Source organism: Austrofundulus limnaeus, unplaced genomic scaffold, assembly GCF_001266775.1.
Source record: "Austrofundulus limnaeus strain Quisiro unplaced genomic scaffold, Austrofundulus_limnaeus-1.0 Scaffold125, whole genome shotgun sequence".
NCBI classification, from domain to species: domain Eukaryota; kingdom Metazoa; phylum Chordata; class Actinopteri; order Cyprinodontiformes; family Rivulidae; genus Austrofundulus; species Austrofundulus limnaeus.
In genome coordinates this window covers 909,059-934,041 of record NW_013952527.1, presented here as the reverse complement: position 1 = coordinate 934,041, position 24,983 = coordinate 909,059, and the positions used below count along the sequence as shown (strand labels likewise).

General features: G+C 40.4%; 1 protein-coding gene across 1 annotated transcript in view; it reads left to right on the top strand.

Annotated features, from left to right (window-relative positions):
• Nucleotides 1-10,834: 10,834 nt before the first annotated feature.
• cavin2a (caveolae associated protein 2a) overlaps nucleotides 10,835-24,983 on the top strand; it is a gene marked incomplete in the record, with an annotated part of 21,009 nt that continues 6,860 nt past the window's right edge. Inside the window, 1 exon segment of the mRNA XM_014015247.1 lies at nucleotides 10,835-11,541. Within this exon segment, the coding sequence (XP_013870701.1) occupies nucleotides 11,005-11,541 (537 nt within the window).

Genomic DNA, 24,983 nt, shown 5'->3' with positions numbered 1-24,983 from the left:
TATTGATTTTCTTTTAATTCTACTCACACATAATTTTCATATTTAACATTTAACTGAAAATATCTTCAGATATATTTTTCATGTCACTCAATAAGATAATATTCAACAATTTTGGAGTCTCTTTTTCTCTCTAGTGAATACTATCCTTATTGTTTCCGCTCACTGGGCTTCAAGGGTGGAACTCAAAAATAAACTAGACATGGGTTTTTATGATGTAAAAACAAGTGTGCATTGCCATGTAGCATGTCATTGCAGCATGGCTTTGCCTGCAGCAATGGACTTGCAGAATGAACTTTGACCAAGTTCAAATGTGTTTTTGATACCAGCTTATGCCTGTCACGTCAGCAGGTGTTTGTAATTAAGGTAACTGTGTGACAATATGAAATTTGAAGAGATTTTTTTGTTAAAGTTGCATCAGCTGGGTTTTGAACGCTGATCTCCCACATGAAAGTCCATGACATTAGACCAATGGAGCTGTGGCAGAATGTGGTGGCACGAGTTGGTTTGTATGTGTGCAGAAAGAGGCCACATTGCCAATACAATTATTGACTCAAAAATGCATAATATTACAACAACAGAGCAGTATTAAGACAATATTATAGTAAAACATCAAAATACAATCATATTAGTACTGTAAACACTGAACTACTGAGTTGAAATATTAAACTATTGCTGTGTCCAAAACGGCAGGACGGGTCCCCGAAGGTCGAATTCGTCGGCCGCATACGTCACAGCGCCGCGACGAAGGACGTCCAAAACCGAAGACTCCTCCGATGCGGCCGACAAATACGTCCTTCCTTTTCCTCGATTTGAAGGACAGGTCTGATGGATCCTTCCCGGCCCAGCATATTCCATAATGCTTTGCGGCCCGACCGGAGATTTTTTTATGCTAGTAATGGCGGACTAAGCGAGAGAAAAGAATACATTTTAAATAAAAATATGGTGATATAAAAATAAAAAAAATTAGCGGTTGTAATTCTAATACTTTTATCATTTGTATGGACATGTTTTTAAATATTATTTTTTTCGTCATAAAAAACGCCAAATAAACATGAACCTACAGCGGGTCAATTAGTTCTTCAAATGTTACCTTTAAGTTAATTTTATAGTTTTGTGATATTAATAATGCTAATGTATTGATATTTCTCTAGTTTTGATTTAAGTTTGCTTGTTTAGCGTCGTCACAGTTGCTAGGTGACATGACGTACGCCGGGGTAAGGAGGGGAGGCTAGACCGTCCAAATTCACAGCCTCTTTTTTTCCGGTCTTCCCGGTCTACCAAGGACCCGGCCCGCCGAGACCGGGGAGTCTGGGTCCTCCGGAGGACCCAGCCTGTCGTTTTGGACACAGCCTATGGTGCAGTACCAAGTTGAGTACAGCATGGGGCAGTATTGGACCTATACAAGGCTCTATTGACTGCCATTATAATTCATTAAACATTAATATTTCATAAACTATAAGTTTTACAGGCACCAAAAGGCATAGCCATCATTTGTCACAGGGGCATTACAGATATAAATTACAATGGCAGCTCTAGGACAAAGTRTGCAGGAGGAGAAGCATGGCAAAGTTGAGATGACTTGGATGGGAAACGAATCACATTCGTTTCCCATTCAGTGTGTGTATTCAGCAATGCAATGCATACTGAATACGTGAAAGTCTGATATATACACAAAATTTGAAACTCAAGAATGCAATGAATGCTATCGGTGACAGGAACATGACTGTCTCCCTGGTATTTTTACATTTTAGAAAACCTTTTCTTCTGTAAAAGTTCTCACTGAACCAAAATCCTAAAAGCCTAAAGCCACATGCTTCCTGAAACTGGTTGATATTTCAATACAAATGATGAAGTAAAGTATGTAATGGGTTTTTGTTATGTTTACCTTAATGTGCATGAATGAATGCCCTTTATTCTTCAGACAAAAAAAACGTTTTTTTTTTTTTCATCTAATACAACTCAAACCATCAACACTGTGACTAATACATTAATTTATAATACAATTTCATTTGGAGAAGAATAAAAATGAAAAACAGCTATTTGTAATGTAATTCTTTAAACTCTACTGCTATAAATTAAGTTTTCTGCTATTTTTCATCTGACGAAATGCTAGTTTCTAATAGCTGCATCTGTGGATCAGCTTCTGATAGAGCTTTAAAACCATCAAACAGCTCATAGCTGCAGGTTTAAAAAACCTGATGCAATTGCCATCTGTTATAACCCTCATTTTTCTTTTACAATAGCGCACAATTAAATTTCCAGGGACGTGCATCTTACCACTTTACCTTACCGTGTGTGAGCTTGTATGCTTCTTCCTCAAGGCATTCAAATGTGGATGATTTACATGTCACTTGATATTATAATTTCCTGCGTATGATAGATCACCTGCGGGAAATTAGAAATGATGTGGAGTACCCAGTGATGGAAAATGTAAAGTTACAAAAACAAAGCATTTTGCTTGCAGGCGTGCAGCTGTCTGTCAGGGATCCCCACTTTTGGGAGCCATCAAGCTGAATGGCCTAGAGAGCCCTCGCACTGATTTCACAATCAACAAGCTGCACCTTGGCTCTTTTCATTGGGAGGAACTGAGCCACTGGTTTGAAAATTGATGGTTTCGTTCACTGGAAAACAAACGCACTCACGCCAACAACAAAGCATTTCCTCCCATTTCCAGGCAAGTGTGTTAAAGCTCAGTGCTTTGAAAATTGGTCCATTAGCTCCCAAACTGATAGCATCACAGAAATCACACACCAGAGAAAACACACACACACACTCTTCTTGTAACGTGCAAGGCCACTTTTAGGTGAGCGTGTGTCCAACACACGCTGGTCTGTGAAAAACAGGTCATTTAAAGATCCATCACCATCTGTTTTAGTCCCAGCATGCCATTTTCTCCTCTGCGGGGAGCTTTGATTTACCAACAAAAGAGTACAATTGCTTACCTCTTTCCCCACTGTGCGACCAGAGGGCCAGTCTTAACTGCTTAAACAAATCTAATACTACTGGGCATCTATCATATCACCATTGGCATGACCACCTGTGCACGACCGTTGTAAGTAAGCACAAACGTTTAGTGGGACCATTCAAAGGATGAGCAGATTGTGTTTGTTACTGATTTCAAATAACCAGGCTAAATAAGCCATGAATGCAGAAGAAGCAGATGGTTGTTTGGTTGTGTCGCCTATAGAAATAACAGTAAATTGATAATTTAGTTTAGGAGCATCAAAGATTGACTCTTCAAGACTTTGTGTCCACGTGCCCAGCATATTTAGAGGGACTATGTAGTCAGTACTGCCCAATCTTGGTTTTTGAGAGCCACTATCCTAAAGGTTCTCTGCTTTGGCACACCTGATTTGAAGGAAGGAATTATTACCAGGCTTTCACAATATTATGTGTTTCTCAGGAATATATTTAAATACTATACAATAATAAAGGATCTATGTCACCTTTAGCTGTAATTAAAATGCTGTTTTTATGTTTAAATAGAAAATAAACTTATCTTCTCATCACTTCCTCTTCTAAACGCCTTGAAATTGGCCTCTGTCTCTTTAAGAACCACCTTCTGCTTTCGTTTAGCTCATTTCGGCGGGGGGCGGGGAGCTGCCATGACAGTTTACTTGGCATCTGAAAATACATTTCCTCAAAGGTATTTTTAATCTGAAAAGAGCTTCACTGAGTGAGAACTAATGTTGAGAACTCAGCAGTTTCACTTTCACCTGAGAGCCTGCAGGAGTCATGGGCGGGGTGTGTGAGGTGGGGGGAGGGGGTGCGCTCTGCCATGAGGAAGTTCGGCTTAAAGACACGTCCCAGGAGCGTTTCTGGTCCCAAAAGGCGTTTCTGGTCCCCACCTGTCATTTTGCTCCTCAGCATGGCTTCCTAAAAATGCTGCAGGATTTCTCAAACATGCGTGAATGAGTCAAAGCAAGGCTTTGGGCATGTTTTTTTTTTTTATGAGAGTGTAACATTAACATGATATAAAACTCAAAAAAGTTGATTTTACATGATATTGCCCCTTTAAAAGACCTGCTGAAGAGCAGGAAAACAGGCAGGACAGTGGCTCTTGAGAACCAAGATTAGGCAAAACTGGCCAAATGCGTTAAACTTTGAGTGGAACTTTTCGGTAACACCCCCAAGGAGGTGTAAGTAGCCTAAGAGCCAACACACAGATGAGTAGGCTACATCAAAAGTTTATCCTAAACTAACAACAATTACAATAAATTGCAAAAAGCAGAGCATTTTGTGTTACTCACCCTTTGCAACAAGAAGAAGCAAAACCAAAAAAAAAAAAAAAAAAATACATCCTTGGCCCGAGGAAACGTCAGTTAATTCTCTAGTTAGGACGTATCAGTTGTTGTGAGATCAGTGCATGAGTGAGACCTGCATTAGGGTTGCCTGTTAAAAACATAATAATAATAATAATAATAATTTTTGACCCTCTCTTTCTGGGCATATTTTCACCAAATACAGCACACTATCTTACAATACTAGCTGCCTTTCCATTGACCATGAAATTGCGCAAATAAGAATTTCGAAAATAAATTTGCTCAATGGAAACACGTCAATTTTGAAAGAAAAAAAAAAAAAAGACGTTTTTCAACAAAATGTTTTTGCGCTAGGATGAGGTGGTTTTTCGGCCATATCGAAATTGGTGTTTTTCGCAAAACTGCAATGGAAACACTTTTCGCATCACAGGAGTCACGTGATCAACAACCAGCTGTTTCTACTGGCAAAAAAGACGACGACAAAGAAGATAACAGGAAGTAGAAGTAGTAGTAATATCACAGAAGTAATATAAAATAGTAAACTCACCAACTACAATTTCTCAAAAACACAGCATACGTAGCCTCTCCCAAGTAGGGGCTTTTCGCTGGAAAGCCTCGATAAAAGACGCCGACGTCTCCTCTGATGATGAGCGCTAGTGTCGTGGTAGCAACATGCTATGTGTTTACATCCATCGCCTCCATGTTTGTAATGACTTATTGCGAGAACAAACGTATTCACATGTGACTTTAATAGCATTTCTTACTTAATGGAAACACAGCAGTTGCGAAACTGTGTTTTGTCGACATTAACAGAATATTGACAAAGTTTTGCGCATGTTTGCAATGGAAACGCAGCTACTCTCACTCTATATCCTCCTGACTACCAGGATGGTACAACAGTTTATGTTCCATATGGCAACCCTAACAAAAAAGTACAGTTTGTTGCAACTCTAAACAATCCGAACCACACACGTTGAAACTTGTTATAATAAAACTTGTTAATCAAACTTTTTTTTTTAATTTTGATCGATGCCAACAGGCAGCAGTTTACACAAATGCCCCACCCCACTGAAAGGTTTCCCAGGATACAAAGCTGGGTTCAGAGGATCAAACCTGCCACAGCATGTTTGCTGAAGTGACAGAATACGATGATCTCTGCTGCAAGTGTTTCACACACAACTGTAGTTCCAGTTACTTTTCTGACTGGAGAGTTCACTGTGGAAGATTTATTTATTTTACTACAGTTTTACTAAAGAAAGAAAAGTGGAAAGTTGTGACTTTAGGTTTCAAGAAACAAAAACTTAATCAAGTTCCTGTTATTTTTGCAAATTTAGGCAGGACAGTTTTTAAGCTGACAGAATTTGGGCATGCACTTGCATTTCTCATCCTCCAGATGGCAAATGAGTCCATTTCCTCATGCTGAATATCCTCCATTTTTAACCACTTCCCTTAAAGCTGATTTACTGTTTTCATATCAGACACAGCTGTAGGAAAGCTGAGCAGTATTTAAGCACGACGAGTGTTACAAAAACTAACATTCCTCCACATGGCACTGGAATGTTGTGGATAATCTACCATCAGGAAAGAATTTAAGTCAAATAAAAGATAAGTTACACTAAGAGGAGAAAGGCTTTGAGGAAAAGGTCAGCTGTAAGAATGGCAGGATGGGATTGTTGTTCCCTTCACTCCGCATTATCCCAAGGGCGAAAGTGGGAAAAGTCAAAGATGGTGAAGGAGGAATGAGAGGTCACGCTTTTGTGTCAACACAAGCGTCCATCTCCAGGGGGAAGCAGAGCAAGGCCGTAGAAACACGGGAGTTTGAACCCAGACGAGGAAGGAAACTTGTTTTCTGGCACTTTCATGCTACTCTCACAGCTTTGAAGCTTATTGAGTGAGCGGCCTCGGGAAAAAGGTGTCAGCCTTACGTGTTGACATGTAGCCCAATCTGCTGGGAGCATCCTGACTCTGGTGGCTGTGAAAAGGCAGAGGTGTGACAGACAGATGGCAAACTGTAGCTGTCATGTCAGTAAAGGTGGCAGCAGTGCTTTACTCAAGATATTTAGTTCCACAGGTGGTTTCAGTGCAAGCTGTAAATAAGAAGCGCACCTCCCGCATTTAGAAGAACAACCCATATTTCAAATTAAAAGGTAAATTCAGGAGGTTTTACATCTTTGGATGCTGTTTTATTCTTGTTGGACTCCATCAGAGTTTGTTAGACAATGACTGATGATTGTTTACAGTAAAGTGCACCAACGTCTAAGTGCAGCTTGCCTACATCTTCGTTGGCTGAATCCATGGATGTGGTCCAAATGACGATTTTAAAGGGATCCCCGATTAGTTGTAACATTAGGCTTTATTTGATAAACATATATTTTAACTGTAAAATAAAGACTGCAAAAATACTGTAGGCTGTTTAGTTTTGTAAAAATTTTAAAACATATTTTAACATGGACAGAGCCATTTTATTCACACACAAAGCATTCTGGGTAAATGATGACGTGGATAGGTCCTCGGTGCGAGGCTGCTAGCGAGCTACTGAAGGTTAATCTTGGACAATATCTGATGATCGACTCTTAAATGAAACCAGAGAGCGTTGACAGAGAGGAGAAGGTAGAAATGACTCAGCCTGGAACTGAAAATATGGATGGAGGACAACAGAGCTGCTTCATGGAAGAASAACCTCAGCTTAGCCTGTTAGCCTTTGCGCTAGCACTGACGCTATATATGTATTGGCTCGTTGCTAGCGTAACAAACAAACAAACTAAACTGAGGTCCTCCATCCATATTTTCAGTTGCAGACCGAGTCATTTTTGTGTTCCCCTCTCTGTCATGTTGATGGAGGACCTCAGTGATGAGAGGAGAATGTGTAGCCCTGAGCTAATACATTTGTATGGTGATAGCATCGGGGCTAATGCTAAAGCTAACAGGCTAATCTGAGGTTGTTCTTCCATGAAGCAGCTCTGTTGTCCTCCATCCATATTTTCAGTTCCAGGCTGAGTCATTTCTACCTTCTCCTCTCTGTCAACGCTCTCTGGTTTCATTTAAAAGAGTCGATCATCAGATATTGTCCAAGATTAACCTTCAGGGTGGATATAGCTCGCTAGCAGCTTCACGCCGATGACCTGTCGACATCATCATTTACCCAGAATGCTTTGTGTGTAAATGAAATGGCCCCATCCGTGTAATATATTTTAACTTTTAGTTTAGTAATTATAAAATCTAAACAGCATACATTATTTTTACAGTCTTTATTTTACAATTAAAATATATGTTTATTAAATAAAGTTTAATGTTACAGCTAATCGGGGATCCCTTTAAAGTTCTCCTAACCATATGTGGTACTTCTCTTTTTTTAGTTTTGTTACTCTGGCAGCTCTTGCTTCAGTGCATCTTGGCTTAAGGTAAGGGGATACAACTGGTCCATGAATAAACCCACTCTAGCTGGCGGAGCAAATCAAACACCCGCTTTATTAAAACCACACACAGAAGCTCTTTTAACTGTGATGTCTGTGATGATGCTCCTCTTTGAGTGTGTGCAGCGCAGAGCAGACTGAGTTGTCAGATGGGTTTTGGCTCCTGTAACTTCCCCGTCTGAACGCTCTTTCAAACTCGCTGTTAAAATTTTAACCAAAGACCCACAACTGGGCCTTATGCATGCAACAATGCAGACTGTCAGCCAACTACTGTACAATCACAGTGTTCTCCTGGTGGTTTGACAGTAATGACAGGTCCAAAGAACCATTCCAAAGTGTGATCAACAATCCTCGGAGTCCTCAGAACTCACTCAAAAGCTCATTTTGTGACCCTCTACAGTCACTTTAATGTTTTTGACAACTATTTTGATGCTATGTTTCAATGTTGTGCAAAATTACAACTACAGAGAATGGTTTTTACATCTTAGATGTAACGTTGGATCAGGTTTAGGCTTTTTAAAATGGTATTTGAAAAGAAAAAAAATCTTTCAACCAGTCAGACATGTTCAATGCTGCAAGCTTCACCTCAAGGGTTCCCAGTAATCTTGACTCCGTTGTTCCTCATCAGGGTTATTTTCCCAGGGTTCTCCCGTGGTTCGTGTGGTGAGAACATAAAGGAGAGAACCAAAAAAAGACCTTTTTACCAAGAAAATATTCTGCAATCAGAACTTGTGATGGATGATCGTAATAAATCCACAGTCCAGAATCAATTTCACGAAATGCAGTGTTTTGCAGATAAGAAGCTTTTTTTTTTTTACTGTTTTTCAAAGGTGTGGTTTCTCTTTGTGCAATCCCTACAGAAAGGCTAATCTCAGGACAAGAGTGCTTGAAGAGACAATGGATGATCAATCCTTTACCATACCACAGGAATCCAATACCACTCAGGTGGGGGCTTGAATGCTCTCCAATGTAGTGATAAAAGAGGCTTGTCAAAATATTAACTCATTGTTTTTTTTTGTTTTTCTTTTGTAAAAGGATCAATCCTCCAGATAAACGTACGCTTCTCTGCCATTACGCAAAGTGCACTGACATCCACTCAATCTCACAGCGACACACCCTCAACGTTCCACTTTTATTTGACTTTGAAACATGTGAGAGTGAAAAAAAAAACAATTGTGTTGGGCTACTATGAATAAAAGATTTACAGCAACAAAGAGAGATTGAGTGAGTGAGTGAGAGAGAGAGAGAGAGGGTGCAGATGAGCTCATTGTTGAAACAGGGATTTCCACATGTCCATGTGTGTGCCCCCATGCCATGACCTCAAAAACACGAGCTGGGAGGAAAATAGGGGCGTTCCAATCCTCACATCCATGCATTAAAAAGTGTGAGGAAACAAACTATGGTGTTTCATTCCAGACAAATCCAGGGGAGTATGGCAAAAAAACAAACAAAAAAAAAAACAAAGGTAAACAAAGGTTACTCTCAGTTTAATTTAACTAATGCAGCCAGGCGTGCTCACGGGTCACTATAACACAAGAAAGAGCTCACAGTGGTGTGCTGATCGATACTATAACTAATGTTGGTACTGGATCTGTGCTGGGATCAAGACTTTGCTAGCCTGGTAAAAAACCAGACCCTCATTCTATGCTTTGCTTCATAAAGAGGGGCTGGAACCTCGGCTATTGAGAAGCGATTGCTTGCTGGAGGAGTGGAATACGTTGCAGTTTAAAACGATCAGATTTGATTTACCCAATCACTAACGTTTGGCCATGACATACGTAGTGCGCCAGCTCGACCGTAAGGGATGCTAAGCTAATAGGCTAACCGTAAATTAGAATAAAGTTTGACAAAAAAGGATATTGGTTTTCTGAACAAGAGAACATTTTGCGGAGAAATTTTACTTAAAATTAGGAATGCACAATATATCGGCATTGGCATCAGTATCGGTCATTATTGGTCATTTTTTAGTATCCGTCTGATTACTCAACCCATTCTCACTCCCGAGTCGTCACATATTGACGCTTTTCCAAAGTTCCCTCTGTGTCCGATTTTGACGCGTCGGGTACTCCCTTTGCGTCATTTTTTGACGAGATGTCACGATTTCAGAAAGTGTAGAAAATACACAAAAGCTACTGTCCCAAAGCCTAAAATTACCTTTATTCACTTTAGACATCTTGTCCCTGACCCTAGTACCTAAAATTAACGATTATTTTTAGAAAGTAGGAAATTCACGTCAACTATGTGTTCCAAAGCCTAAAATTACCTAATATTCACTGTAGACATCATATCCCTGACCCCAGTACCTAAACTTAACCATTAATCCTGATCCCTCATGTTAACCTCAGACCCCCGACCCAAAGACCCCCTGGTGGCGCAACCTGGAAAAGCCCCGGGCGGCAAGGACTGACGCAGGGGGGTCACCTGACGCGTCAAAATAAGACACAGAGGGAACTTTGGAAAAGCGTCAATATGTTGACGAAGGAGTGAGAATGTGTTAGATTACTGGGCCAATATTAATGTCCAATACTGATTTCCCACTTTTTAGTTTTGTGTTTCTTTTTTGGCAGGGGGCTATGTTTGGTTGAGTGGTATCTGTTTGATCATGATAGTGTTAGTGATGCTGGCACAGCCATCAGTGGTGTAGTCATTTATTTATCAAAAAAACAACAACCACAATTGTATTTGTATATATGTATATAAATAAATTGTGAATAATTTGTGTGTTTGTGTAATATCGGTAAATATCAGTTATCGACCAATAATTATCTCAGATATCGATATCGGCTGAAATTTTGATACCCATGCATCCATACTTAAAATCTTAGTGCCAACAATCAGTTAAATAATACAAAGTAAAAAAAAAAATCTTGAATATGCTCAGATTTACCATATGATTGATTGATTGATTGATTGATTGATTGATTGATTGATTGATTGATTGATTGATTGATTGATTGATTGATTGATTGATTCCTGGCAACGTTTTACGCACTTATTGGATCGATATTGGCGATACTGCTGTTTGGAACTCGATACTGCAGTGTGCACTCTCATACCAGCCCTGCTGTCAGTGGGGCTGGTTTTCCATGACAACCTCGCCCCTCCCTTTGGCTCGCGGGGGAGGTGTTTTGAAACTTCGCAAAGTGTTTGTGCGCGCGCTCGCGCGCGTGTGTGAGAGAGAGAGGGGCGTGGAGGCCGAAACAACTCCAAGAAGTCCTGCAGCCTGCCTTCAGTCAGCGCGCAGCTGAGTCGGTGACAGAATCGCCCCGCAGCTCGTTCAGGTGAAAGCTCAGGTGAGAGACCCCCCCGGACCGGACCACCTGCGCGCCATGGAAGAAGACTCGACCCACGGTGAGGCCAGCAGCGGCTCGGGCAGCACGCACACCATCCCGCAGCAGCAGCAGCCCGAAAGCGTGGAGCTCTTCACGGCGAGCCGCGCCTCCGCCCCGTCCTCCCCCAGCGCCACCGGCACCCTCTCCCGGCTCGGCCTGAAGAGCCCCACCAGCCCCTCGGCGGCGGGAGGGGGCGGCTCCGGCCAGGTGAGCGCCATCACCGTGGTGGCGCTGCTGGACAAACTGGTGAACATGATGGAGTCGGTGCAGGACAACCAGCGGCGCATGGAGACGCGCCAGGGCGACCTGGAGCAGGCCGTGCGCACGCTGCAGGGCGACGTGACCCGCCTGACCAAGAACCACCTGGGCACCTCCGCCTGCGTGTCCAAGCTGCTGGAGAGGTCCCGCAAAGTCAGCGGGCACGTGAAGGAGGTGAAGGAGCGCCTGGACAGACAGGCGGTCCAGGTGAAGAAGCTGGAGGCGAACCACAACCACCTGCTGAAGAGGAACAACTTCAAGGTGCTCATCTTCCAGGTGAGACGCAGAAACCGTCCCGACACCGGGGTCAGGTTTGGGCTTATTTTGTCACGCGCGAGCAGCTGATTTCACACTGACGTCATCGTTTCTGTGCGTTTTGGACAGAGGTGCCACATTGACGCAAAAAGAAGCCATGTTTGTTTTGTTTTGTTTTGTTTTTTTTTACTGGCTGAAGGTGCAGAGCTGGAGCTAAACCTGCTGTGTGAAAGTTGATCAGTTTTAAATGTCATTTTTTTGTTTTAAAAATAAGGCTCGGGGGCCTGAAGTGGCCCTCTGTACAAGTGAGTTTGGCCCACTAGGCCAACAAACTTTTTTAGTGTATAGTGTATTAGTTTGTGTACAAACTAATACACTATCAGAGTTTTATATATTTATACTTCTCATTCAATCACAGTTAAATTCACTTTATCTAGGAGGCTCAGTTTATATGGNCTAATACACTATCAGAGTTTTATATATTTATACTTCTCATTCAATCACAGTTAAATTCACTTTATCTAGGAGGCTCAGTTTATATGGATAGTATTTATTTTTTATAATAAGCTGGAATGACAAAAAAGGAACGACTTTCTGCTTCTTGCCTTTTTAAAAAAGTGTAAGGAGTAAAAAGTACAGATAAGTGTGTGAAAATGTAAGAAGTAGAAGTAAAAAGTAGTCTGAAAAATAATTACCATTACTCAAGTAAAGTACAGATACCCAAAATTTCTACTTAAGTACAGTAAAGAAGTATTTGTACTTAGTTACTTCACAACTGTGGATCTGACAACTCATCTTATAGAAAATACATTATCACTGCACCAGATTGTAGCCCCGTTTTTGTGTAACTGACAGGATTAGAGACACTTCAGTGCCTGATGAGGTCAGTTAATGGCTTTAAAAGTTAACATCCAAAACAATTCTCATAAATTGTAAGTTTACAAGTTGTGGAACCATTACTGTCTTTTAACTAAGTATGACGACTGTGATACAAGCTTGTCATCTCCAAGGAAAACAAAACAAATGGCAGCATAACGTACAGCAAATGTGGGCTACTTGTTGCTACAAGTAAAACAGAACAACCCTCAGGTCCTCCTGGGGGGCAAAAAAAGCAGCTTCGAAGTCAAATCGGCACCATTTGAGGACATTTCCCTTCACGTGGTTCATATTTGCATTTATATTTGCCTGTATTTGTAGGTGTGTTGAGGACGGTGTTCAGCAGGCTGTAGATGAACAGCGCTTTATTTCAACCTGCCAAACCAGTAAACAAGGAGAATGCTGCAGAAAAGTGCAGAGTGAGCCCATGCATGGGTCTCAGCAAGACTCGTACACATGAGCCTCTCCTGTGATCTAGACGAAGGGTGTGTCCTGGAACAGAGGACAATAGAGGAGGGTTTTAGACCTGACTTGGATCTGTTTACACCCTACAGTAAGAGCTCAGAAAGACACGAGTCCAACTGTAACCGTCTTTTCTCACTTGCTGAGATAAAAACTCTGCTATGGCACAGAGGAAAATAAACCAACGTTCTCATTAAAGCCAACTTTCTGAACCAAACCCTATTCTGTTTGCACAGTCCTTAGTGTGGCAGGTGTTTGCCATGGAGGCAGCTCCGTTTGACCATAAAACATTAAACGGGACAGGAGGACAGTTTGCTCTGTGGTCCTCCTGTGTGTAAGTGCAGAGTTTTCCTCGTGCTCATACGTGTGCATGCCTGGCTAAAGTAAAAAAGAAAAAAAAAGGGGGGGGCTGTTGTTGACACAGCCTGAGCCACTGAGAGCTCTTAGCCTTGGTTGTTATCAGGTTTCCCAGGCACTGAGGCTCTGTTGTTCACATGCAACAGGTGCCAAGGCCTTAACCTGCGTGTCTGCRGGCGAGGCGCCGCACAGCGATCGGCTCGACTCGCTGCTCGGTTCAGGTGCACTTGTTGCKTTTGAAGAAAGTGGAGTTTGCTTGTTCACCTACTGAAATCCTACGAYGATTACCTGTACACGTATCTGTTGGTCAGGCCTTGTTGGCTCCAGCGTGAAAGGCCTATACGRTGTTCCTTAAACCGAACTTGGAGCATTTGCATATGGGTGTCGTAAGGCCAGGTATGACCCTGGGGGGTGGGGGGCTTGTGTGTAAAGCAGGGCTATTCAACTGGCAGCCCGTGGGCCACATCCGGCCGGCGAGTGACCAGAGTTCGGCCCGCCAATTGGTTCATTCATCTCTTAAGCCCAAACCCCCGGTTTTCTACTTTAATTACTCTGTTATTTTAGTTAAACAGAGACATGTTTGGTGTCTACAGAAACATCAGAATCTTGGCTACAAGCTGTTTAAAAACATTTCTATTAACATCCAAGACAGTTAAAAATACAAGCAGTTGAAAATAAAACTATGAAAGTGAAAATAAAACTGGTTTAAAAATTTGGCAAGTCAGAGATGTCAAAATATTTTGTGGTAAATAAGAGGCATAATATGTACCATGTAAAGTAAAAATGTGTGTTCTGAGGTTGTCACACCACAGAAATGTGTTTAAAAATCACCCAGCCAAGTTTGAACATTTAAAAATACTGTTAACCTTATAAAATTATGTGTTAAAAGTAATGAAAAAATACCAGTTGGCTGTRGGCTGGAATGCTGGGGGCGTGTCCAATGGAGGAGCTTAAACCACGCCCACAACCCTGAACATTCCCGTAACTCAGAAAAAAAAATGTTTTATTTCCTTTAGAGCAACAGGGAGCGGGGTTATACTGAAGGAAGCCTTGTGACATCACAAGGCTGCCCTTTAAGACACAACCAAAAAATCCTGAAACACAGATATTTTGTTACACAAATTGAATCATATCTCTACTATTCAAATATCTACAGTTGAGAGAATTTGTACTCATTTACAACAATCCATTTATGACATTTATATTTAAAAAAAGAAAATGTTACATTTTACTTTACAAGGTCTTTAAATAGGGTTCTGTTCATTTTCATGATTAAATACAGCAAAATAAACTATTTCAAAGGTAACAGATCTTTTGTAATAGTTTATTTACATAACTTTAATTGCTGGATGTTCGGCCCCTGAGCTGTTGGTCTGTATTAACTGTGGCCCCCGGAGCAATTTAGTTGAATAGCCCTGGTGTAAAGCAYGTGTGTGCATGAAACTTGCCCACTGATTGGTCAGGTGTTTGCAGGTACACAAGTGGTAAATGAGATGCCTGAGGGGAGGGAGTAATGGAAGAAGTAAGTGCTGCCTTCTTTTCTTCCTGTAGTGTTGACTTTTATCTGTACCCATCACTTCCCGCCTCATCTAATCTCRTTTTTACTTTGGCAGTTTTGACTTCACACGCTCTCCCTTCATCCCTTTTTTAATATTTATTTCCAAACTCCAGTTTAGATACAACTTTTTTTCCCCCATCTGTAATCAAACCACCTGTCTTGGTTCCCTCGAAGCCCYGATGATAGCGCACGCTGCTCTTTGACAACGCACATTTGCACCGGCGGCCAAAATCAACACGCCACTCGTTTTTAGCTATGGGCCGTGGGGCCCGTGCTCTCTGCAGCTAAACTGATGTGAAACAGCCAGCTTCCTGTTTGTGACAGCTGAGGTGGAAACACAAAGGGCCTGGGGGTATATGGGCGCTGCTGCAGAGGTCCGCACCAGCTCCGGGCTTTGGACAGTCGGTCAGACAAGACAGTGACGTCTGCTGCTCTGCTGCACAGAACAAGGACTAATGAGGGCTTAATTAACGCTGCTTTTGGCTTGTTTGTTTGTTTTTTTGTGGACCAGTGCTTTTCCTGTGTCCTCGTGGCCCTGTCCTGTACGCCACCCCCTCATGCATGCACGCACACACACAGACAAAACACGCATCACTTCCAGCCTTTTGAGACTCCATTGTGATCAGATTCATTTGTTAAAAACAGGGACTAATGAGGGTTTAATTAACGCGGCCTGAATCGCAGATAAGTTGTATTTTGATCGGCTTTAAAGGCTCATTATTACCTGAGAGTTTGAACAGAGATCTCCYGGCTAACCGGACTCTGCATCGCTGTGCAATTGAATTTCCTGCAAAAGAGGTTGTTTATTTCCAGGTGCTTTATAATTTCCTCGTTGCTGTTTTTGTTTCATCACCACACAAAGTCATCGGAACAACTCCGGACCACAACGTCGGACTGAATATGAGCTCCGTGTCGCTTTACATGCATGTTTCTCTACAATATGTTTATGAGATGCTGTCCAAGAACTTCCATATCTCTTTGGGAGGAAAAAAAAATCAAACAAACTCTGCAACCAAAACAAAAGCTTTGCTACAGGAATGATACGATGTGCTGTGATTCATTTCTTTTACAATTAAAACAGTTTAAGTTATTAAACGTATAAACAGCTTTCCATTAAATGCCACACTCTGCGTCATGTTTACTATGAAAGAAGGTTTTTAAGTGTTTGTTGGAGCTCACGCCTTCAACATTTTGTTTGCTTTGTTACCGATCGACAAAGAGCCTTTGTGTATCGTCACTTAACGAAAGGTTGGGACTTAATCTCAGCTTAACGAAGCAGGAAGTCAGTCAAGCCTGTTTTTTCTGTTTTATGTCTTTCTACTGTCCTCGCAGGTCTAAGATCTGTTCCCAGCCTCACCTCAAACTACTTCATAGGTCCCCCCCCCAATTTATTGAGTTTCTGGATAAATTTAAAGGTTCAGATTAGTGACACTGCTGAGGATTGAGTATATTTGTATTTTGATGAATCTATTCCCTATTTTTTCCATGTTTCTATTAGACTTAACAACTCATTTTTAATATTTAGCAACTTAAAAACCAGTTTTATTGTTTGCCACGTAGTTGAACTTTAAATTTACACTGCAAAAAATGTCCACCAAACCAAGTTTTAAAACCTTATATCAGCCAAAAAATATTTTTGATCTTGTTTTGAGACTGATTTACTAAACAAGAACAGATTGTGTAAGAATAATCATCTTATTTTCAGAATGTGTAAGATTATTTGTCTTGTTAGTCTGAAAATTTGACTCAAATTAAGTCAAAAATTTCTGCCAATGGAGTAAGAAAATTTTACTTGGTAAGATTCTTGAAATACTTGATTTGACTCATTTTTATTTCAAGAGTCTTACCAAGTAAAATTTTCTTACTCCACTGGCAGATATTTTGACTTAATTTGAGTCAAGTTTTCAGACTAACAAGAGAAATAATCTTACACATTCTGAAAACAAGATGATTATTCTTACACAATCAGTTCTTGTTTAGTACATCAGTCTCAAAACAAGATCAAAAAGACTTTTTGGCTGATATAAGGTTTTAAAACTTGGTAAGACGGACAGTTTTTGCAGTGTATGTGACTGACACTTCACCCCAACTAAAATAATTTTGAATCAGCAAAAGATGGATTGAGCTTTCTTCCCTAAAATGTATGTATTTATGGAGGTTTAAACATTGGAGCATAACCAGAGCTCTTTCTGTGAGTGCTGATCCGTCCCCACAGGTTGGAGCAGGCCGCTGGCTGTAGGCTACAGTTAAGATTGTTGTGTGTCCTCTTTGGGTGGTGATATAGAACACCAGCTGCAAGCTGTTTCTGTGTTCAGATAGGCTGCACCTAAATGTCAGAAAGCTTGACTGGAATAGTTTCAAATAAAAAAAGGTCAACAAATGTTGGCCAAACTTATGAAGCTATTGTTAACTGGATAAACCAGTTACGCTCAGTACAAATCTTGTTCCACTTAATACCATTTAGGTCAGATTGTTTGCAAACCTTAAAAAAATAGTGTAAATTAAATGGGTTTTTAGGCATTTTTAATGCAAAGGTGCAAGAATAATAAACCTGCTCTCAACTAAAATGTGAGTGGTTTCTAAATAAATGAAGTTTGTTTACTGCGTGCATTCCTGTTTTGTTATCTTTCTTGGTTTTCCTTTGGGGTTCATTCCTCAGATAATCCTTTGGGTTTTCAGCGGATATGGCAGAACAAAAAAAAAAGATAAAAATAGAAGAAAAAACCTGATGAGCAGCGGTATTAAAGTGAATTTTCTGCACGGTCTATTCATCTGACAGTAGCACAACGGGGGGATTTCAGCAGGAGTTTTTAAACTGAGCAAAGCGTGCAGATGAAGCCGTGTTTTGCTCCTCTGTCTGCCCACATTCAGGTTTGACAAGTCTGCTCAACTGTTTCAGTCTCTAAGGCAAATGCAAGTTTGTAGCTACAGATTCCTCCAGTAAAATACCAGTTCAGCTTTAATTACACAGAACAGGGCTGATAATGTTTGACACTCTGCATGAACACCCAAAACACTGTGATTGTTGGGAAGACTAACTCTACCAAAGCTAGTTAATTGTGTTAAACTGTGTTTTATATGCATGTATTTTATTTTTAATTAAAGTCATAAAGAGCAACAGCCCAAAGCTGCGTGTTGACTTCCAGCTTGTGCCACAAGAAACAGGACTTCTTTTGTTTTAGAAATGTCAGGAGTTTGTTTTTAGTGTTTTTCATTGAGCTATAAATACGTGAACAAGGCTTGATGTGTTTTATTTTTCTCTCTTCTATTTCAAAAATAAAAAATAGGGGATAAAAAAAATCTAAACATCTTTGAGCCCCGTCATTATGGGAATGCTATGGAGCCCGCGAGGAGACATGGGGTGATTTTTTTTCTTTTATGTTCCGACGCAATACTTTTGCGTTACCTCGCAAAATTGTTCTGCGTTTCCATGCAAAATTGTTTTGCGTTTCCACGCTAAAGATTGTTTTGTATATGAACTGAATTAAATCAGACTTTTATTTTGAAATATCCGGTTACCAAAACAGGATGTCTTGCCACAAGTTCGTAAAATTGACACTGATGTTGCGTGGCTGCACTGTGTTAAAATATCGACATATGACATACTTCCATKTTTGGCTGTGTGATATATTCATTCTACAGCTGAAAGAAAGCAGTAGGCTAACTCGCTAATGGTAAACATGTGAGTTTGTTAATAAAACGGCAGGCACAACAGTGATAAACGACTTTTGCGAGGGACCGCAAAAGGTATTGCGAGGTAACGCAATACTATTGCGAGGTAACGCAATACTATTGCGAGGTAACGCAATACTATTGCGAGGTAACGCAATACTATTGCGAGGTAACGCAATACTATTGCGAGGTAACGCAATACTATTGCATGAGGACGCAAAAGAAAAAAAATCTCCCATGTCCCCTCGCGGGCTCCGTAGAATGCTGCCTTTCCGAAACAGTTTTTATTTATTTTCGTGTTATTTCTAAAAGTTTTCTCATAAAATAKCACAGTTTAATGCTTTCATAGAGACAGAAATGTATAAAATGAGGCAAAATGCTGTAATAATGATGCCAGGCCTGTATGTTTAACACCACCACAGAAATGCAGCAGAAACAAGAATATAGACGTCCTGTTTGGAGTCGTAGGTTAGGGTAAAGGTGGGTCTTTGACATCRTTTTCTAATGATTATGTAACTGTCCACACGAAAACACAAAGATGCTGTTTCATGATTGCCTCAATCTGGAGCTTAGAATACTGCTTAGGCTGAAATGTTAAGAAAATCCTCTGCCATCCCTATGTGGCCAGAGCCTCAGTTACAATTCAGAACTGTTTGCTCTTTCTGGATTTTTATTTAGATTTAGTTGATTGGTAAAAGAAACTTGTTTTTTGTTTGCTTCCTCTGGTTTTCATTTTATTCGAAATCATAAAAATACAAATTGTCTTCAGATAAGACATCAATTTCCTGCTTTTTACCACAAATGTGCATGCCCTTTAACCTCCTGTAGAGGATACACAATGACCAATTGTAAGCAGACTTATCAAACATGCTTGTGTTATCTCAGTGCTGCCCTTATCAAACAATGGCTCAGATATGAACAAGACTGGGTTTGAGCTGCCGGATCTCTGAAGATTTGAACGTGGGCACAAATAAAATGGGGATCTGTTGTTCGAACTGGAGAAACTGGAGCTGGAAGTGTGCTGGAAGCTCACAGTGGCTCTGCTGTCGATCCTTCTTCACGTAGGATTCAGAACAAGCTGTGAAAGTTTACTGATGCAATCTAGTTGATGATAGGTAGTGACAAACATGCTGGAGTTCTTACTCAGACAGGTGACCAGGACAGCATTATGTCTGAGTCCAAACTGCTGTACAAACAGTTGTAAATTATAAGTTGTCCTGAGGAGGTTTTCCTCATGATCGTCCGTCACCCAGAATAATAACGGTGGCCGTTCTGGGATTACGGCGATCTCCACTTTCCCTACATGTCAGCATGGCTTCACGTCTGTGTTCCCTGATCAGGCGTGGTAAACATGCTGTGTTTTCTTAGAGTGTGACAGAAATGAGAGGGGTGTGGAGGTGAAAGAATGCCCAAACTTGTTGTGCAAAGGTTTGTGGGTATTACGCCAAGAGGCACGTCTCAGAATTGGCATGGCATCTTTGAAGGCAGATTTATGTCGTTTCGATTCCCACGTTGGTGCTTCGGTAGTTGTTATATGTTGGCATTAAGAAAACTCCACACGCTGCGCAGAGTACGTTAGGAGTTTATCATGTTTTGGTCAGCTTAATGACAAATGGCAGAATTCCATTTGCTTTCCTTCCTCCTTCCTTCCTGTGTCCACAGATGGCTCTTCTTGCTGGGTGTGTGGTGGGGAAGGGAGTAGTGTTGCGCAACAAGCCCAGCAGGTCACTGGGAGGGTTTGCTGTAATCAAAACATATGCAGATGAGGAGAAATTTGCACGGGTTTCAGGTGGAAATGGTGGAGGAGGCATTGTTCCCTGACTGGACTGGTTGGGGTGACAGAAAGTGGATCAGTTAACATTTCAAAGAAACTCATATTCAAACACATTTAGTGTTTTTTTTTTTCAATGCCGTTAAAAAGCTGCAGGAAACCTATCAATGTCTGCACATAAAATAAAGTTCTGTACTATGATGCAGTCTTTAATTTGTGAATTCCTTGCTGGAGGCACTTGACTCATTGTACCAACACACCTGTACCAAACCTAACTTTGTGGGATTAAGGGAACCTCCATCGGAAGGGCCCAGAAACCACCTGAAAACAGATTAACCCYCTTAAATGTAAACCTGGAACTTCCTGTCTGTAATGCATTATTACTGATTAGATCATTTATCAGTTTTTATTAGCAACATATTCAGGCGTTAACCAAAAGTATAATTAAAGCTGAGGCGACCAAAATAAGTGACTGATTAGCAGAGCTTGAGAGCAGACGTAACAAACATTTTCTGATTTCTCACTGAYTAATCTCTTCTTCAATTTGTGGGCCTTTTTCATGAGAAATCGCATTTAAAGAAAAAGTTTGTCCAAATAAAAAAGAGTTTTGGTGTCAAATCTACAACTAATTTTGTAATTGTTGATATTTTCTTAAATTGACCTCAGCAGGGACTGATGAGCTAATCCAGGTTTCACTGCAGTTCACATGAACAACTAGCGCAGGGTGCACAGTGCGTAGAGTTTTCTTAATGCCAACATATAACAACTACTGAACCACCAACCTGGGAATCAAAACAATAATAAAGATTTTAACATGGTAGTTAAATACGGTTATGAGTACAGAGGAGAAAAACAATCAGACATGTCAACCTATAGGGGGCGCCATAATTAATGTCTTTGCATCTGGTCCTCTGGCTTTTAAATATGTCACAAAATTTTTTGGCTTATAGCATCATGATCCCTGGACACCACTGAGTCACATGGTATAGGCCACGCCCATTTCCGCCTAAACTTTTTTTCTACAGCACAAAATTTGCGAAAACTACTTTTAGCTTTGTTTTAAAGATTTAAAGTCTGATCGCCATGAAACTCACCATCCTATATCTAGTTAGTATGTTGATTCTAAGTTGGATTACACGATTATTTTATTGGAAATGTTAAGAAATTTATGCTTGTTGTGGCCCATTGTTTCCATGGAAGTTCTACATGCTAAACTCCACAAAATAACCATGTAACAAAAAATCAGTGATGGTGTAAAGGTTTATAAAAACAGGATTGGATAATCTGCTATAAAATCTTTAAAATGAGTTGTTTTAAGATGGCAGATGGATTAGCTGCTGCTGAAATAACTCGTCATTCCTGCCAGGATTAAACTACATCTCTATATTAAGGTCACTGAAAAAGTTAACTACAAAACATAATTTAAAACTTTTACAAATAAAGAAAAATTGAACTTTTCCTTTTAAGATTCCCGTTTGGCACACAACACGCTCCGAAGGTGAGGTTAAAACGAAACCAACACCTGTTAAAAGTTTGGACACACCTACTCATTCAAAATAAATGAGTAGCTGCGCATATAAATAAAGATGAAGCACAAAAAACAGGCTAAATAAAAGTATACTGTTACAGATCCAGTCATTCACTTGGTAACGTGAGTCCATGTTTTCTCCCTGACTTAGTTTCAATCCTCGTGCCCCACCCTGATGGCTCTGTTTAAGCAGATCAACGGACTCCACAGACCCRCCTGGCTTTTTGTAACAAGTGCGCGACGTGCAATTAGATGGCAGTTGTAGCATTGGACTGATAAATGAACTGAATTATATAACTTAGCACAAAATAGCTTTGAAGCGCAGGTCCTTTTATTCTGGACCAAACTTGCTGTCACACTAAATTATCTTTGTTTTTTTATCACTTCTGAACATTTTCAGCCTTGAAACAATGGTTCTTTAGCTATCTAACTGAAACAAACACAAAAAGGCACAAACCGTAGCACATTCTGCAGGACTAATTATAATTTCCTCTGAGGGGATGTTAATTAACRAGGTTCCCAGGAGAAAATGCCAGAAAGCGAGGCTCCACACGCAGAAAAACAGGACAGTCCTGGGTCAAACGGTACTTGTGAGAAAAATGTTTACTGTGGCTTGGATGTGAAACTGTTATGGGTTAAACTGGGAACATGGCCATTTTTATGCAGCTTTAAAGCAAACRTATTCATCAGTATGACCAAATTAAAGATTCAGTTTAAAAAAATACTTTAGTTGTGTAGATATTGTCCACGTTGCATTGAAGAAAACCGGAAACAACCTCAACATTGTCCGTGTGTGAGCAATGGTCTATAAATATTGACAAAGTGAGCCCTGGTGGCATTTATCACTGAGAGTCAATCAATAAAACAGCATTAATGCACAAGCTTTTGTACATGAAGTCAAAGTGTAGATAGGCACAGCTCTGATTAGTGTGAATAGTTTAGTTTCAGTCGCTGCCTCCCACAGACTTAACAACCCCCRCAGATTATATCAAACAAGCCTGAACCAAATCCAAGAGGCTGTGGCGTGTCCCAACTGGAACTGAAAGGAATCTTTAGACCAGCAAACAAACATTTAGTTCTTATTATTAGGAGATACTTTGCTAGAGGTGAAAAGAGGCTAAAACATTTATAGAAATATATATTTTTTCCCATGTACTAATAGGAAAGGTTTAGAGSTCTGACCTAATGTTGTCCTAGAGGTGAGCTTTTTGAAGTCAAGCTGCAAGGCTGAACATGTACTCATTGTGAGTGACGCTCGTACGAGTCTTCTAAAATTATTCCTGTATAGAGGTGAAAAGGCAGAGGTACGGTCAAGAAAACATCCACAATGTTCTTTAACGTTCTTACACTAACCAAATACCAACCCCTTTTATTGCCTCCTAAGGTTGGGCAAAACCATATTTTGTGCAATTAACTGTCAGAAAAACTTTAATGGGACTTSACTATTAATATGATTAATGACACCAGATGGACTTAATGGAGATTTGCCGCAATAAATAGTTTGGTGGGGGTGAACTGAGGTGTTTTTTTTTTCATGAATATGTCCATCTTTCGCTGCCTCCTGCTGCAACACACTTCAAATATGATGAACATTAAAAAAAGTATTAATCCTAACTCAGTTTTTTTTCTTGCCCTATCAACACATTTTAAAAACTGGTGTATAACTTGAAGTTTTGAACTTTTGACACAGTTTGGAACAGATTTTTACAGAGAATGATTTAAATTGGTCATATGACTAGGGCATGCATGTGTCCAGGGTCTCCAGGTGGGATTAATTGTCATATTAATCTTTATTAGCTAATATTGCCCAACCCTAGTCTCCACTTGAYATAAGTGGTTAATGCAAACTGTCCAGTAGTGTTGATGTTTACTTCCTCAACCCTCAGGCTTTTGTTTCTTTTTCCCTCCACTTAAAATATGTCCTCATTCTTTGGTTTGATGTTGTGCCCTTTTGCCAGAAGTCTCTGACAGATTTATTAGGAATGAACTGGGAGATATCACACATACTTGGCATACACCTCAACCACAGCTTCAGATCCTTGGAGATATCAAACGTCTGCATCGTTGGTTTAAAAACAACAAAGTGTCTGCTTGGATTTCCAATTTAGCACAACAGAGTGTATACAGTTGGATGAATGGAAAACAGCAGCTGAATGTTATCAGGAGTGTTTGGTGTGGTAGTTAATGAGGGTCATCCTCGACACTCAGAGCTCCACAGTTTAAGCAATAAAGTGATCAGTGGATGGACATTTGAAGTTTACCCAARTGAATTTGGCTGCCACAACTAATATACTGTACTTTTATCAACACAAAACTGGCTATACATTTCTCAGAAGTGTTTTTGTGTGGTAGTTACTGAGAGTCATCCTCAACTTGTACTCAAAAGTATTAACAGGTGGGTTTTGCAGCAGTTATGCATTCCTTCAAGCAAATGCATCGCACATGGTATGTAGAGGACCTATTGTGATGTTTATAAATCCACAGATAACCGAACGAACTGCAAAGATATGTTGACCCTGTTTAGTAATTTATGAGTTGCATTTTTTTTAAAAAAACAAAGGAATGCAAAGACCTCCTGTTACTAGAAGCACTCCTGTTTTGTCTTCGGGGTTGCCTTGCGTTCTTTGAGATGCAGTCATACTTTAGTGAACACTCATTCGTGTGTACAAGTTGCATCACTCCTCAGTACACTGAAGTTGAAACTGGTTGATAACTGCATAGTTTGAGTACATGACATGCTGAATAAACGACTGATCAGAAGAGTTCATCTCGGTGCTTGTGTTCTTTTTTTTTATTGTCAAAAATGGTTACAGTTCAAGTTAATGAAGCCATAAAAAGGCACATGATGTTGACCGTAAAACAGTGAAATTTACTATACAGTGTGCCACGTTGACTCAAAACTGGAATCCTCTGGTGATACTTTGAGCTGTCGAGCAGGAGGGTTTGTTTATGAGGATTTCACAGGTTTAATGGAGTATGTCAACTACTGGAGCTGCACCTTCACTCACCCCTGGGCGTGAAAGGATAGGGGCGATAGTGGGGGTGGAAGCTCTAACCCATAAATCCCCAAGGGAGGAGAATATTGAAGGTGTGTTTCTGTATGGGTCTGATTATGCACAGATGAGTGGGCAGTAAGTCAAAGGAAAGGAAGAAGATAAAGGCAATCGCAGAAACTGTGGATATTAAACTCTTTGCTTTCAGTCTCGCTCGTTTTATAGTTATCATGCTCATGGGTGGGT